The 15,305-nt window shown below is 38.8% G+C and overlaps 1 protein-coding gene across 1 annotated transcript in view; it reads right to left on the minus strand.

The window, feature by feature from the left end:
• Positions 1-15,305, minus strand: part of FAM169B (Protein) — a gene marked incomplete at its 3' end in the record, with an annotated part of 22,910 nt that overhangs the window by 4,828 nt on the left and 2,777 nt on the right. The window contains exons 4-6 of the mRNA XM_010166865.1: positions 14,182-14,281; positions 6,319-6,404; positions 4,539-4,713 (exon numbers count right to left, since the gene is read on the minus strand). Of these exons, the coding sequence (XP_010165167.1) occupies positions 4,539-4,713; positions 6,319-6,404; positions 14,182-14,281 (361 nt within the window). The remainder of the gene's footprint in view (positions 1-4,538; positions 4,714-6,318; positions 6,405-14,181; positions 14,282-15,305) is intronic.

A 15,305-nucleotide genomic window follows, 5' to 3' on the forward strand; every position in this document is an offset into this window, starting at 1 on the left:
CAGGCCTTAAGCAGGCTGAGTGCTTGTGTAAAGGGTGGGGAGTATTTCTGCTGAATAGAACCCAAGGTCAACCCATTGTGTGAGTTTGTATATGAGAAAGGGAACAAAGGTTCTGGCTTCAATAAAATTAAATGAATTCATGTCTTGACTGGTATGTAGTCATTTAATTTTTATTATAGCCAGAACCTTCAGTCTGCCTCAGAAATGCAGATTAAAAATATTATTGCTAGAAAACAGAGGGAGAGAAAAGCAATTACCCAACAAGATTTCAGCTAATTGTCTGTCAGGTTAACTTCAATTCTGATTTATAATTTTTTTCTTAAAGAAATGTATGTAATCACTGAAAAAATAAAATCCTATTATCTTTTTAGGGATCTATTTCTAAGGAATACCACACGGCCCACCAAAGTGTTAAAAGAAATGTGCAAAGACCTGTATGAAGAAAGGTGTGAAATGGATTTTAGCTTGGGAAGCAATTTCCAAAGGCCATCTCTAAGGCTTTGGGGGTAGCAAAAAGCAGAGTGGGCCAGGGTTGCTTTGCTGCCTACTTTATATCAGTTTACAGTTTTTGCAGTCAGGTGCTCCAAAACTGTGATTTGTGGAGCATCTCTAATGAATGAATGAGAAACCAACCACGAGTTTACTCCTGGTTCAACTGCATGTTGGACAGAGTTCTCAGAGGACCCAATTTTGTTAAGGCTGATTTGACTCACGGCACAGAGAATACTATCTTTCTCCACACTTTTACTACTAAGTTCTGACAAAAGGGACTCCGTGAACTTGGGAAGGGACAAGCTTTGGCAATCTGACTCCTTTGGTTTTTGTACCGCAGACAGCTTGGTCCACAAGTGCGCGGTTCCTGTCTTACAGAAACAGTAACACATAACAGTAGGGAAAAAAAACTGATGTCTCTTTTTTTTGTATATAAAAAAATGAGTTTGTTCTGTTTTATTCTTAAAGGGACTAAGACTATCTGGGCTCACAGCATCCTCCAACTTTCTTACGGATTTATCTGCATGATGAATCTTCTACACTCTCCTGACATTTATGTGAAAGTGGCAAAAGTCCATTTTCAGTAATTACTAATTCTCAGCAAATAAAAACTTTCAGGGAATTACATGGTCTCATTGCACAAAAAAAATAGTGTCAGTATCCATGGTCATTAATCCTACATCACTACACAAAACACATTCTTTTTGAGGTTTTCACACAGGTTTAAAGCACACCAAGAAAAAAATCTGAAAGAAATATTTAAAATAATATAAAACAGATCTCAAAACCAAAGGATCTATATGAAGGCTTTCTGCAAAATATTTCACTTTCAGGTTGCTGCCTGCAAAGAAAGGAACAAGGACAGAAAACTCATTTCCTGTTGTACCTTTAAGTAGCTACATTCAGTGAGGTCTAACTCCTCAGCTGTCGAATATGGAAGCCACAGACATAGATAAAATTGGAGACATTTATCTTGGCACGTGACAAAGTGTCTTATCAGCCTCATTAGTGGCTTAGTACGTCTCATCAATCTTTAGTATACCCAGTGGTAAATGCTGCATGCCTGTCATTGGACAGGAATAGGCACATACCAGAGAAGCTAGGGTGATGATCTGTGTAGTCATGAATAAATTTTGTCTTAATAAAGGTGTCTAATGCTCACGGAAAGTGATAGCCTTGAAGAATGAGTCTTCTGTTTATCGACACAACAGGTGCAGGATGGCCAGTGTCAGTAGTTGCCAAATTGTCTCAAAACCCTGACTTGCAGTTACTACATCTCTGAGCAAGGCAGGTGCTCAAGACCATCTGTCCCTCTTTAGTTAGACTATGAAAAGAGATCCAGTTAAGGATGTTCGTAAGATGGATGGATGTGTGGAACTGGACCAAAATTACCAAGTTCACTTTGTACGGGCCACCTAGGAACTGGATGGAAATGACTTTACAATATTGCCAAGACAGTTAATTGGAATCACTGAAGACCATTGAAAATTTAGTTTGTGTAATAGCATACTAAATCTGTAGCAAAGACAAAACAGACTCTCTCCTACTTGGTCACTGTTTCTATGATTCACCCAGATGACTTATGTTTGATATAGCCATGCTCCACAGATCTGTTCCGGCTTATTTGGCTCCACTGAAGTATGTTCTTTATCATACTGTAGATAATGGAAAATTCACAGATGAGAAATAGAGTTGAATACAACATCAGCACGAGACTCTCAATTACCTAGTGAAAAAATATAAAACTATAAAGAATAGCCAGGTAATTGTACAGCATGGAAATAAAAGGAATCAGAATCACATGTGGCCACAGAGGAAAATAATTTCTTCCTAGGACCAGAAGCTGTAACAGAGGTCCAGCACAATATAAAGTCCTTATAAAGCTGCTCCTACTTAAATGTTCTGACCAGGACAGTAAAAAGAAAAAGAAATTACATTATGATTAAAATAAATAAAAGTTTAAAAAAAAATCTAAAGTATCCATGTGAAATACAACTTCTAAGAGAATATATTTATCTTAGCCTGTTTGGGGCCTAATAAATCCATGGCTCTTCTAGAAAGTAGAGAGAATAGGATCAGTCAGAGCATGGCTGGTATGAAATTGAAATCACAGAAGTTCAGAAAGAGGAATTATTTTCTAAATGCATACAGTAAATAGCAAAAAGTAGCAAAAACAATCAGTTTCAAGCTTCCCGAAAAGGCTTTGGCAAGAGACTGAAGTAATTTGTGACACAGGCCAAAAACTAACAAATATAGCTGCCCAGAGAAAAAAAAACACTGGCAACAAAAGACAGATGCTGACAAAGCTGGACTTGAAGAATTTGTATTTTATGTGGACCTGGTTTAAAACCAAACTGTGACTCTCAACTTGCTCAGAAACAGTTTCAACTTGGCTAATACTCCACCCATAACAGACTACTGTGCAAATTTATTTTACTGAAGCATGAATCATTGCAGCCCATACAAGTGTTTCTTTCCAAAAGCTTTGCTCAGAAATATTTACGGACTTAAAGGAAAATGTACTGTGGCAATTGAAGCCAATTGTAATTTGCCAATTACAAACCAGTTCATCAGCATATTCACAGATATATACAAGATTCCTTTATCATAGGCTGCAACATGATTCATCACTGATAGTACAGTAGCACTGTACCAGCACAGTGGTGTACCAGCTACATCTCAGCGTGGATAAGGATTTTGCACATCCCAAAGCAGCAAAAGAGCAGAAGATCTCTTATTGCTGCTGGCCTTTGGCACTCTATCAGAGAAGGCACCGTCAGACTGTCCTCCAGATCTCATCGCAGTCTAGAACTTCCTCACAAGGGGAAGAGGAGGGGCAGGTCCTGGCCTCTTCTCTCTGGTGACCAACGATAGGACCAGAGGAAATGGCAGGAAGATGTGGCAGAGGAGGGTTAGGTTGGCCATTAGGAAAAGGTTCTTCAGGCAGAGGGTGGTGGAGCACTGGAACAGGGAGGTGGTCATGGCACCAAGCCCAACAAGCTTCCAGAAGTATTTGTACAAGGCCCTCAGACACACGGTCCGAATCTTGCGACTGTCCTATGCTAGGGCAAGAGTTGGACTCGATGATCCTTTTGGGTCTCTTCCAACTCACAACATTCTATGATTCTATGAAAGCAATCCATATCTGTAAAGCTCTTGAGCTGTTTCTTATTCTCCTTGTTTTGACAGATGGCTACTGATTGCTGACTTGAACAATACATTTACCTTCAAAGATACCAACTTCTTCACACCTAAGCTGCTGGTATCAAGATGACACCCGTGAATCTTAAACACAGACTGCTAACCAGTTTCTAAATGGGGCTACAAACTCAACTGCATACCTGGAGTTATTTTAATGAAGCATTTTTTCCTCTAGACTGTTTAATAGCAATGTACCTGCATTAATACAAACTCTACATTTAATAAAAGACCTGCACTAAAGCTTATACTTGTGCAAGTATCCCTAAAGAATCAAATACATTGTTTCTTTTCCATGCCAGTTAATCAATTAATCATCCTTTAAACTGGGAGCACCACAAGTGACAAAGCATTCCAGGACTGATCTAGTGCATACACCTTCCTCTACACGACCCAGCCACTGCTCCTTACACATCCAAGGATATTGCCACTTCTCGCCACCAGCCACTCCTGACACACTGGTTTTCCCCTGTGAACTGCACTCCTTCTTTCAGCTATCACTTTCCAGGATGAAGTCCTCCGGTCTGTGGGTAGGCCCTGCATTCCTTGTTCCTAGATGTACGACCTTCTACTTGGCTGCTGCATTAAAGCATATTTTATTGGAATAAGCCAGTACCTCAGATCACTCAGTGTAACTGAGAATAGAGTTTGGAGCCATCATGTTTAAATGAAAGTAATATGGATGTCTTCCAAATTCTAGGAAAGTTTGTTCCCTAGATTCATTCTGAGAGAGATTTGATATAAAAATGTAAATGAGAGCCAGGATTATTAATACTGAAAGATAAACAAAAGGATTACATTTCTAGCTATTAGGAACCAATGGAAATGTGTCTCTGAAATGACCTTACCTTTCCTCTTGACCGAGTAAAAGGCAACAGCCTCGCCATTTCTCCAGACTATCTTGGCACACTCAGTGGCAGAGTGAGGTAGAAAAAATGCATCATTAGCTGAACTCCCTTCCAGCATTCCAAAAATAATGTAGTTCAGAACAAAGAGGACAATCCTTTCTCCAAATGTCTGGACCTTAGAGAACAAACAAAAAGAGACCAAAGAAAAATGAAGCAGCGAATAGTATTTTGCGTTTCATAAAAGGCTTCAAAATTAAAAGTGGCTGGGAAGAAGGAGGTCAAGGAACATGTACACTTAATTTAGGGAAAATACCTCATTAATTGGTTCAGACAGAATAATAAAAACAGTTTTTCCCAGTGTTCTACCCCCTATCCAGAGGGCAGAGAATAATTTAGTAACAATTTATAAAGCTTGATATATCTCCTGTTGTCACAGAGGGGAATTCTAAAGCAGCAGGAAAAGAAGTATCTTGATTGTAGTCACACTGAACTAGTCACAGATTTGGAAACAGGATCAAAGCAATCTAATTCTACCCAAAAGCGAAATAAAGTCAGGATTCACTGTGTTATCCTGGTCACTTCTCCCCCACTACCTGTCTTGACATAGCATCAAAGAACTTTTGTGGGTCAGGATCTTACTGAAGTAAACACTACACAAAACAGAGAATAAATACAGCCTATCCCAAACATTTTATAATCTAAGTGTTACATGAACAGTTCTGTTTTTATGCCGTCCTTCTTACTAGACAACCAACAGGACAGGGAGATGGAGAAATATAAAGAAACAAGATCACACTGGTCATCAAAGTAAAAAGTGGTGCCAACAAGCTGAAATGAATGCTGAAAAAGAAAGTGAGAGTTTCCACAAATAAGGACAACTTACCTCCTACCAGTGAGCTAGGAGGGGAAAGTTTTCTATTTTCAGATATTTTTTAATTCTCTGTTGATACAGCAGCTGCTTGAAAACCTGAAAGTCGGTGTTTCTGCCCCAAGTTCTGTATTGCAAGGATTAGTATCTCAAAATCCCTCCAGTTCAGTTACCCCCAAAAAGCCCACTTAATTAAGTGAATAATTAAACTCTATGTATGGCAGATGGAAAGATGATAAAGGAACAGAATCCAGAAACATTAGGACCAAAGCTGGACACAGAGGGTTGGGTAGAAAACAGAACTGACTTAATAGCCTCATGGCAACACAAAGCTCTGCAGTAGGCATCTAACTTCTTACTTGAAAACAGACTACAGGCTACCCAAATCTCTCAAATTACAAAGAAATAGTTGTATCCTACTAAGATAATTGATTTGGAAAAAGAATTACAGATATAGAATCTATTAAATAACAACTATTTCATAAAAAGAACACAATATAAAGATTATCTAAGGCAAAAAAAATAAATCATAACTATCTAGATAAGACATTGTTCCAAAGGGCAGTAACACCTCCCACCAGATAGTTAAGCAACGCTAACTTGAAGAGTTATTGCTAATGCAGCAATTCAGTTCATCTGATTATTCCTTTAGTAGGCAGTGTAGGTAAACTAAAAACCAAACCTAATAAATCCCACTGATGAATCATCAACTGCACGCAGAAAATTATTTATAGAGGGTTAATATGCATGTCACTGTGCAACGGGAGACGTGTGAAGCACTCGGGGAGCCACATAGCCCACACCACACAGGTTCTAAAACATTAGCTACAGGAGACCAGAGAAAATTATGTAGGATTGTTCTAAGCTGGGAAATTCCAGGGTAAAGGTAACTGTTTAAAATAGCATCCTTACCAAAATTAGCCCATCTCTCGAAGGATCAGCCGTCTTTACTACATCTTCAACAGGCCACCAACACTGGTTCAGATAAACTGCCAGAACTACAACAAGAAAAAGACAGGGGGAACACATTACCTGCGAATAAACACAAAGTTGGTTCTGAACCTTTCCACAAGCAGCCTCAGATCTACTTCTCCCTCCAGCTGACTCCAGTTTGATCTGCTGTGAGACAGCAGAACAACGTTTGTATTTCAATTTCACCTCCGTGTCCCTCAATATCCAATTTTCAGTACTGCACGAGGCATCAAGTGAAGGTAATTTTTCTCAGGAATTGATGTGACTTTGGTCTGACAGTCAGTGTGCCATATGAATAAAGCACTTTCTGCATAAAATCTGTTCAGGAGCACAGTAAGCTTGAGTGGCATTTGGGACAGAGAGAGCTACCTAGCTAAAGGTTATATATTTGAAGTTTCTTTCAGACTTTCCCCTGCCTACATGCACACATGCCCATATTTGCACCCACACAAGTCAAACACAGAAGTTTTCACATCTGCTTTATCAAATATATATGCTTGAATTTCTATATATCTGTGCCTTTAGAGACTCTGTACCTTCAGAGACTCCTAAATCTCTGCATGGACATCTATTCACAGAAGTCAAAATGGATATAGAGAGGTTTCTATCAACAAAGGACAGACATACGCACACATAAGTCAGATACACTTTGCCCTGAAGCAAAAGTGTATGACCAGCCTACACCTAAGTCAGACCAGCCCTTGTGTAGGTGGAATGCAGAACTTGCACTCCACTTCTTCCCATCCTTCCTGAATTTATCACATATGCAGAAACAAATACTTAAACCCTACTCCTACATGTTCATCTACAGAATTCATTGCCTGCCATTTGATTTACAAGAAAAAGACTGAAGCAGCAACAGTGACACAGAAATTGCTCCCAAGTCTTGTTCAGAAAGAAAAGGTTTAACATGGGGTCATTTCAAAGGATACAGAATAGATTTTAAGGGTTTAGATTAGGTTTTAGAATAAAGACAGAAACTTGATCATTTATGACCACCAACACACCAAGCAGCAAATCTTTCAGCAAAAAGACCTTATTATCCAAAGAAAGTATTTGGCCACCATTTCAGGAGCACTCAAGAACACCAGTAGCTTTACTATCTTCATCCCCATTTTTAGACAAAAAGACAAAATACAATACAGGAAGTATGTTGTAAAGAACAGCATGGTGTTCACACCTCTTGAGTCCTAAGAGAGTGCACTGCCTACTGGTTTTCTAAGCTACCCAACTAGGGACAAACATAAGAAAGTTAAAAACCATAGAATCATAGAATGGTTTGGGTTGGAAGGGACCTTAAAGCTCATCCAGTCCCAACCCCCCTGCCATCAGCAGGGACACCTTCCACTAGACCAGGTTGCTCAAAGCCTCATCCAACCTGGCCTTAAACACTTCCAGGGAGGGGGCATCCACAACTTCCTTGGGCAACCTGTTCCAGTGTCTGACCACCCTCACGGTGAAGAACTTCTTCCTAATATCTAATCTAAACCTCCCCTCTTTGAGTTCGAGACAAATTCACACACAAGGAAGTGAAATGGCTTTAACAGGACTCATCATTTACCTGTTCTAGCCTCAGGTTATACAAATGTCTCTGATGCACACAGGTTAGTTTCCCTTTTTGCTTCAGCCTCTACCAGCTCCCACTGGCTTTAAGGCTGGAGATTCCACTTGGCTAACTTCTATTTCAAATAAATTATTAAAGCATGTGCCAAAATGCATTACACTTTGTGTACTGGGTTAACAATGAAGGAAGTATTGCACGCAAGGGCAGATGCCTGTTTATAGCACCAGATTCAATTCATTAAATATTCTGCACTTACTTGCATGGGAGTTTCATACTCTTTTCTGTGATGGATTCAATCTGTTCCCTCAATCCCTTCACTCTGCTTTCAAATGCAAGCAGCCACTGCTCCATTACACATCCACCAAACATGAGGCTACAAAGGGAGCTGAGTCAGACAAAGGGGACATAACGGGCCAAATGCTGATTTTAGAGGGAGCTGCACAGAGTTTTGGCACATAGTTCAGACACATATGAGACACAGAGCAAAGGTCAGAAAAGTTTTTAAAAAGCTTTAAGGAAAATAGGAAGATGCATAACCATGTTGTAAGGAGCTACTTTTATAGAATATTTACTGTGCTGTTCAATAATTTCAATGTGTGGAAGGGAACACTAGTTGACATGGCAACTGTCACATCACATTACTTAAGCAACCTTATCTATATGGATGTCTTCCTTGAAGGAAAAACATTTCTCCAGATTTCACACAAACATATGTACTTGGCTTTTTGTTATCATTTTTCAAGTCAACATCTGGTCTGCAGTTAAATCCATCCATGCTTCCCCATATTCTCATTTTCATTTTATAACCAACTTTGAGGAACACTATTTCAAATGCAAAAATGTTTTGTGAGCCCACATGTTCCTTCACTCTCCTTTCCCAGTCTTGATCTTTCCAAGACATTTGGTTACGTTCACCTGATCATAAGAGATCAAGTTATTGCTGACAGCATTACACACACCACCTGAACCCTGTGAATCATGATGTATATGATCACAGTGATCTTGCAACTGAAAGACTTGATGTGCTTGATCTTGCAATTGCAAGATTAAGTCCAGTATATTTCAGTTCACGATTAATGGAGTGCACACATGCTCAGCTGGGTGGCTTGCCCTGTGAGCACGAGCTTGCTAAATCTCAGTACTTTGATCACTTACAGTCAGACAAACATATTCAGAGTGTTGCAAGAAGCTGAGAGCCTGTGAAAGACACAATTCCATAGCACTACGAGTATTTGGAATACAGTACTGAGTTGAATTAGGCACTAAGCATAATGCAATTGTGATTATGAAATGTCTCCTTTCGCTTGGAAAACATGGATCCCTTCCCAACTCAGGTCTGGATTATATTTTTACTTTCTAGGCTATGCTGGCCAAATGTTCCCATACTGGTGTGCAATTATTTGAATGAAATGCGTGCATCAGGACTCTACACACAGAGTAAAGCAGAAAAATTAAAGCAACATCCAGCTTAGTATTTCTTTTTCCCCAGCCTTCATCTGAATTGCTGAGACACATCCTTCAGTCGCAAACTAAATTAAAGACAATGCTATATATATATATATAGGAGATGTAATGTAAGTTTGTTTAATAAATATAGAATAAAACAGTTCTTTATCTTAGATAAAGTCACCTTTACCTTAACTTTAGCAGTATTGCAGATTGATGACACACTTACAGAAGCTGCTTTTGACAGATTTCTGCCTTGGAAGGAGAATGGTAAATTTCCCCAACAAGTAGTTCCATGCAATCGAGCCTAGGTCAGCTCTGATAACGGAGCAAGCTCAGAGATCCTACGTTAAGCTGTGTTCTGCAACACTGACATACCCTGAATAGCTGTGTCCCCCCAGTTCCTTGTCTTTAAAATGGAATAAGAGCCTTATTGAAGGCTCTTATCAAGTTTTATTGAAAAAAATACATTAAAGCTTGGGAGGCATGCAGATGCTGCAGTAATGGCAGCCATTCAAGTATCTAAGATAGATATCTTCCCTACAAGCAATTACATTTTCTTCTACAATTTGAGTTTTACTCAGTGATTTGTTGCAAGTGTCTTGTGATAAATGTTCCATAGCATCCAACAGTTATTGTAAATTATTATATACAGCGTACAGAAAATGCCACAATAGAGTATGTTTATTTAGTGTTATAAAGATGTTAATCACCCATGCTATGCTCTGTAAGCCCTTACAACACAATTTACATTCTCATAAAAATATCTGTATAGATATAATAACAGAACAGAACATACAGCTCATCAAAAATAAATTAAAAATGCTCTCAACCAAGACCAAGTCCTATGGAAAAGCTACCAGACACATTTTCCCTTTGAAATATGCATGCCATTTCAGACCACAAGCTACACAACACCCCTGGACAGCCCACCTGATCGAGATGATCAGATATAAATCTCTGTTGGAATCAACCCCTCTTTAACCTATGTTCAAGAACTAAATGCCATCAAACTTTAAAGCTCTTCGCAGGCAAACTTGTAGCTAGGCTGCTAAATTCAGTATTTTTTCAGACTCTAAATTATTAGAAACTTTCATACATAAATTATTAGATTGACAATATTTTGGGGGGAACTATGGGAAAGTAAGTGCATTGCAGTGGATATTATTTCCTAAGTATTATATACATCATTTTATCTACTAAATACTTCACCATTATAGAGGTAAATACAAATGAAGCTGAAAGAGGGAATCCCATCACATAGGAACATAAGTCATACAAGATACACAGTTTTCTCACTGAGATTAAGGTACTGCCCAGGTGTGTGGTTAACCCCAACAACTGTCAAGGCATTGTAGAGAGTTCATTTCAGGGGGTGAGGGATGTTGAGGAGCAACCAGGAGCAAAGGTGGAGAAGTCAGAGCAAAGCTGAAGGAAGTGATGGTGTCAGGGCCAGAGGCAGAGAACTAAATTGAAAAGGCTCTAGCCAGGGTTTTGGCAGTCACCAGTCACCTGAACCACCAGAACAGAGGAAGGTTGTGCCTCTTGGGAACGATATTATAAGGTCTCAGAGCATCATGTGAGCTGTGTCAGAATCAAGCAATGAGGATTCTAACTTCTTGCTGCTTTACTATTCACACCAGGACCTGAGAAGTACACAACTGAACATGCCCTACACACTTACTAGTTGCATCTTCTACTCTGTTTCCAATTGCTTCTCAGTAAAGCACCTCTACCTCAGCGTATCCTGGGACACCCTTGGCTACCTTCCCCATTGGACTTCAGAAATGTCCAAATGGATTGCAAGAGGAAACATCAGTGGGCCATGTTTGCATTAGCAAGGTTAACACTAACAAAACCGAATTCACAGAGCAAAACGTTTGGTGTGGAGAACCTGATGTTCACCAGTTCCAGCCTGGTGCTGAAAACTAAAAGCCCATCAGAGGTTGGGCCACATCAGTGTGCTTCTGGAGTGCATCCTCTAATTTCATTTAAGCCAAAAGTAATCCAGTTCACACACTCTCAGATTGCTCCTTGATATGAAGTGAAGCACAGTACGTGGGGACAAACAGGAAATTGCTTCTGAGAGCACTCCTGGTGTGAAGTAAAACTAAAATGCAGACATACCAGACAGCACATGAGAAAGCGAAGAGATTGTTTGCCTCTCCCATCTGGATGAAACTTGAGTTCACAAGAAAAGTGTAATGCCCAAGGGAGGGAAAAAAAAAAAATCATGCAGTGTGTTTAGCGTTTTAACTTTCTGCCCATGTCCTTAAGGAACAATGACTGAGTTAATAAATATTGCTTTTCTCTGAAGGAATTGGTTTTGAAACAATTTGATCCGTTCACTGGTCAGAACAAAAGGTTATATATAGGTAAGCAAATCCAGATGGACTCGCCACATTAACACAGTCTGCTGCCTTAACAGTCAATTCCAAATCTGTTGAACTGTGGGAAAAGTATTTGGACAAAACACTTCAAACGTGTATACCCCCGTGTATAGATATGCACACACACACACACCTCAGCAGGCTTTAGAGAACTAATGAAAATTTATTAAACCTCATCTAAAGAAAAAAAAAATATCACATCAGTCAAATTTGATGTGTGTAGGAAGGCTGGCCACATGTTTATAGCATATAAAATCGAGAAACAAAGAACTTCCAGTAAAATTCTTTACATCATACTTTTAAAAGGAAATATCAAAAGCCAGGTGATATAGGCCCTACTTAAATAACGACACTTAACTGATCCCTGTGAGACTTTTCCTGTGACTGTGGGCTAGTGACTCATGTTAAAGTTTTGCAAGGGGGTCAAGGCAGTCAGGCAGCCTGTTGTTTATAATATTATAAGGTGTTTATTCTGCTAGGTTTAAGCTTTTAATGTAGATAGCTATCATATAATTTAGGCTCCAATGTGGACTTGTTCCTGTGGGAACTAATTTTTCTCTTGTGTACCTCATTAACACTTGTTGTTCTTAATACTATTAGATCATTTAACTGAGTATTTGTGCTAAATGCACTGCTTTCACCTGCCTTTATTTAATAATTCTTTCTTTTTGCATTGTAGTTGTTACAGATCCCCATTCCTCTTGTGCAGCCTAACTTAATGCTGTTGTGAACTACATTCCTTTGAACACGAGTCAGTAGGTGTGCACAACTGCACTCATAGAGCAAGTTTGACCTTTGGTGTAGATGCTTCTCTCCTTTATCACACCAGTGCCTGTGTCTCTTCAGAAAAATGTTAATAGAATATATAAATTACAGTCAAGGAAGTAATTCTTTATCAATAGTTTTAGAGGGATCTGAAAGTCTTTTGACTACACTTGTAACTTGGAAAGGTCTCCTACCTTCAACTATGTGAATCACAACCCATTAGCAAAAGTCCAATTGAAAGCGTATGTAAGAGGAGCTGGAAAACTTTGCACAGTTCACCTCTAACCACAGATTATTTTTTTGTTCTTAATAAGAATTTTCCTAGTTACAGGGTTTGGACTGAACAATGAACACTTAGTTACACTACTAGTATCCACTTCTAGGAGCGTAAAATCATTACCTGACACACTTTAGAACTGAACATAGAGTGCTAAACTTCTTTGTCTTGCCTTTATTGTATTATCACAAATACTGGTTATTAAAGCCTTTCAGGCATAATTTATAGCTTATCTTTTTTTTTTTTTTTTTTTTAAAAAAAAAGTCTGTTTTTAATGACAGATGTCATTAGTTTGCTGCCACATTTGGAAGCTGGAAGTTTAAGAGGTTTCCCGTGTTCTGTAATCCTAAGTGACACAATGAGTCAATGCATAGGTTCAAGTCTTTGTCGTAGATGTTCCAGAAATTCTATAGCCTGTTGCTTCACAACAGCTCCAACACTCCTCATTTAATCTAGGTGGGTCACAACTTGAGCTTTTGGTACTATGCAACTTGGATTTTTCTGTTAATGACAGCGATATCAAGAGTTGTTATCTATTTTATATTTGCTTTTTTTCACATTCCATAGTCAACAACCTGCCTAAGAGAGTAAATAGGAAGAAATCAGGCTGTGTCTGAAGATACTGTGATCCTGAGAGCAGGAAGATCAAACTTAGATACAATTATTGATCAAATTGTAATAGCTTGTTGGTACTCTAAGCAGTGACTCATAAAACAGAAATACCAATAAGCACATACTGACTTCTACTGCCTGTAACACAACTGCAGTGTAACCCTGTCAGGCTGACACATGGTTGTAATAGGAAAACACCGGCACTAATAGCAGTAAGCAAGGCAAAGCTGGTAGAGTTTAAAGAGTATCTTGGGAGAACTGCCAAATAAAATGGATTTAACTCAATTCCTGAGCATGGTCTCACTCCAAATTTACCCCTCAGACACCAGTACTGGAAATAGGAGGCAATTAAACCTAAGACTGATTAAGATATAAAAAATTAAAAATAATATGAATAAGAATCAGAAAGACCTAATACAATTTCATGTTTATATTTGCTCTTGTTTAAGGATTTCAGAATTCTATCCAAACTATGATGCGTTACATTTCACATCATCCTGAATTTGAAAAATATTACCCCATTGAACAAACTCAGATTTATCCAGGGTGATTTTTCAGCTACCAGAAGAGCTAAGCATAGAATTTAAAAACCCTGATTGTCAATCCTCCCTTCGAATCAGTAGCCCACCAACAGAAATCCCTGACAGGTAAACTGAACCCACTTCATATTCAAAACAAAACCCAAAACAGACCATCTTCAAAGTAAAATACAACTACTCAAATTTCAAAATATTTTGACCAATTCTAACCTGTCTTTTTATCCTTTGGATCAGTTAACAGCAACAGTTTGCAAGTAGGATTATTTCGGTAGAGAGGGACAAAACACACACAGGAATCGTCGAGTTTAACCTAAAAAACAAACAAGCCCTGTAGCTGTTTACTGCAAAGCTCCCCCCCGAGAAGTATTTCATTTATTAGATGCAGTTATGGGATGTTTTACTAACATGCACAGTACTCTGAAACAAATTGAAACATACATAATATTCTAGTATTATCAGTAAGTAATGTTAATTTAAAAGAAATCAAGCTATCCACGTTAGTGAAGACCTTAATGCCAACTTACTATGACTAGGACATAACCTGGCTTTGAACACTGTTACATGCAGACAAATGGTGTTATGAAAGACCAGACACATCAAATAAAAACAAATACAACTTGCACTTCTTACAGCATCGTCCAGCTGAGTACTTGTGGTGTTTTGCAAACAATGAATTAAGCCTCAGGGTACAGGGAGTATCAAAGCATTAGGGCAGTGCCCGGGCAGTTTATCTGTGAGGCACAGGGAGGGTAGATAATTGGCACAAGGTGGTTATGTTGCAGGCAAAGCTAAAAATCAAAATGCAGCTCTCAAGCTCTCAGTCTTAGACTAAACTTCTAAATGATCCGACACATAAACATAAAATGACTGTGCTCAAACAGCTCTATATGCATAGAGATGACGATTTCCATATGAATATTGCGAATGCTCTCATGGAAGTTTAGGTACAGGCAAAAAAGCGTGCATAATCTAGCACAGTATGTACTGTACTTTCAAAAATCTGGTCCATTGTGTATGTGTGGGTGTGCCTCTCTCTCTCTAATTGCACCCATTTGTCAGTTTGCTATGAAACTCAAATCAGTCACATGATACATTTAATATTTCTTGGTGCATGGAAGGAGTAGTATGAATATGGATTATTCAAGATAACAACTTTTAAGTTGAAACCAGTGTTCAGTAGTTTATGAGTGCCAGAATCCTGGGATCATCTATGCAAACACTGGACTCCAGGAAAAAAACTGAAAACTGCCTGAAATCTGTATTCATGAGCTTCCCACAAAATCTCAGTATGTTCTGGGGATTCAGTCATTCTTTGCATGCTTCAAATGTAAGAG

The sequence above is a fragment of the Antrostomus carolinensis genome, unplaced genomic scaffold (assembly GCF_000700745.2).
Source record: "Antrostomus carolinensis isolate BGI_N321 unplaced genomic scaffold, ASM70074v2 scaffold29924, whole genome shotgun sequence".
NCBI classification, from domain to species: domain Eukaryota; kingdom Metazoa; phylum Chordata; class Aves; order Caprimulgiformes; family Caprimulgidae; genus Antrostomus; species Antrostomus carolinensis.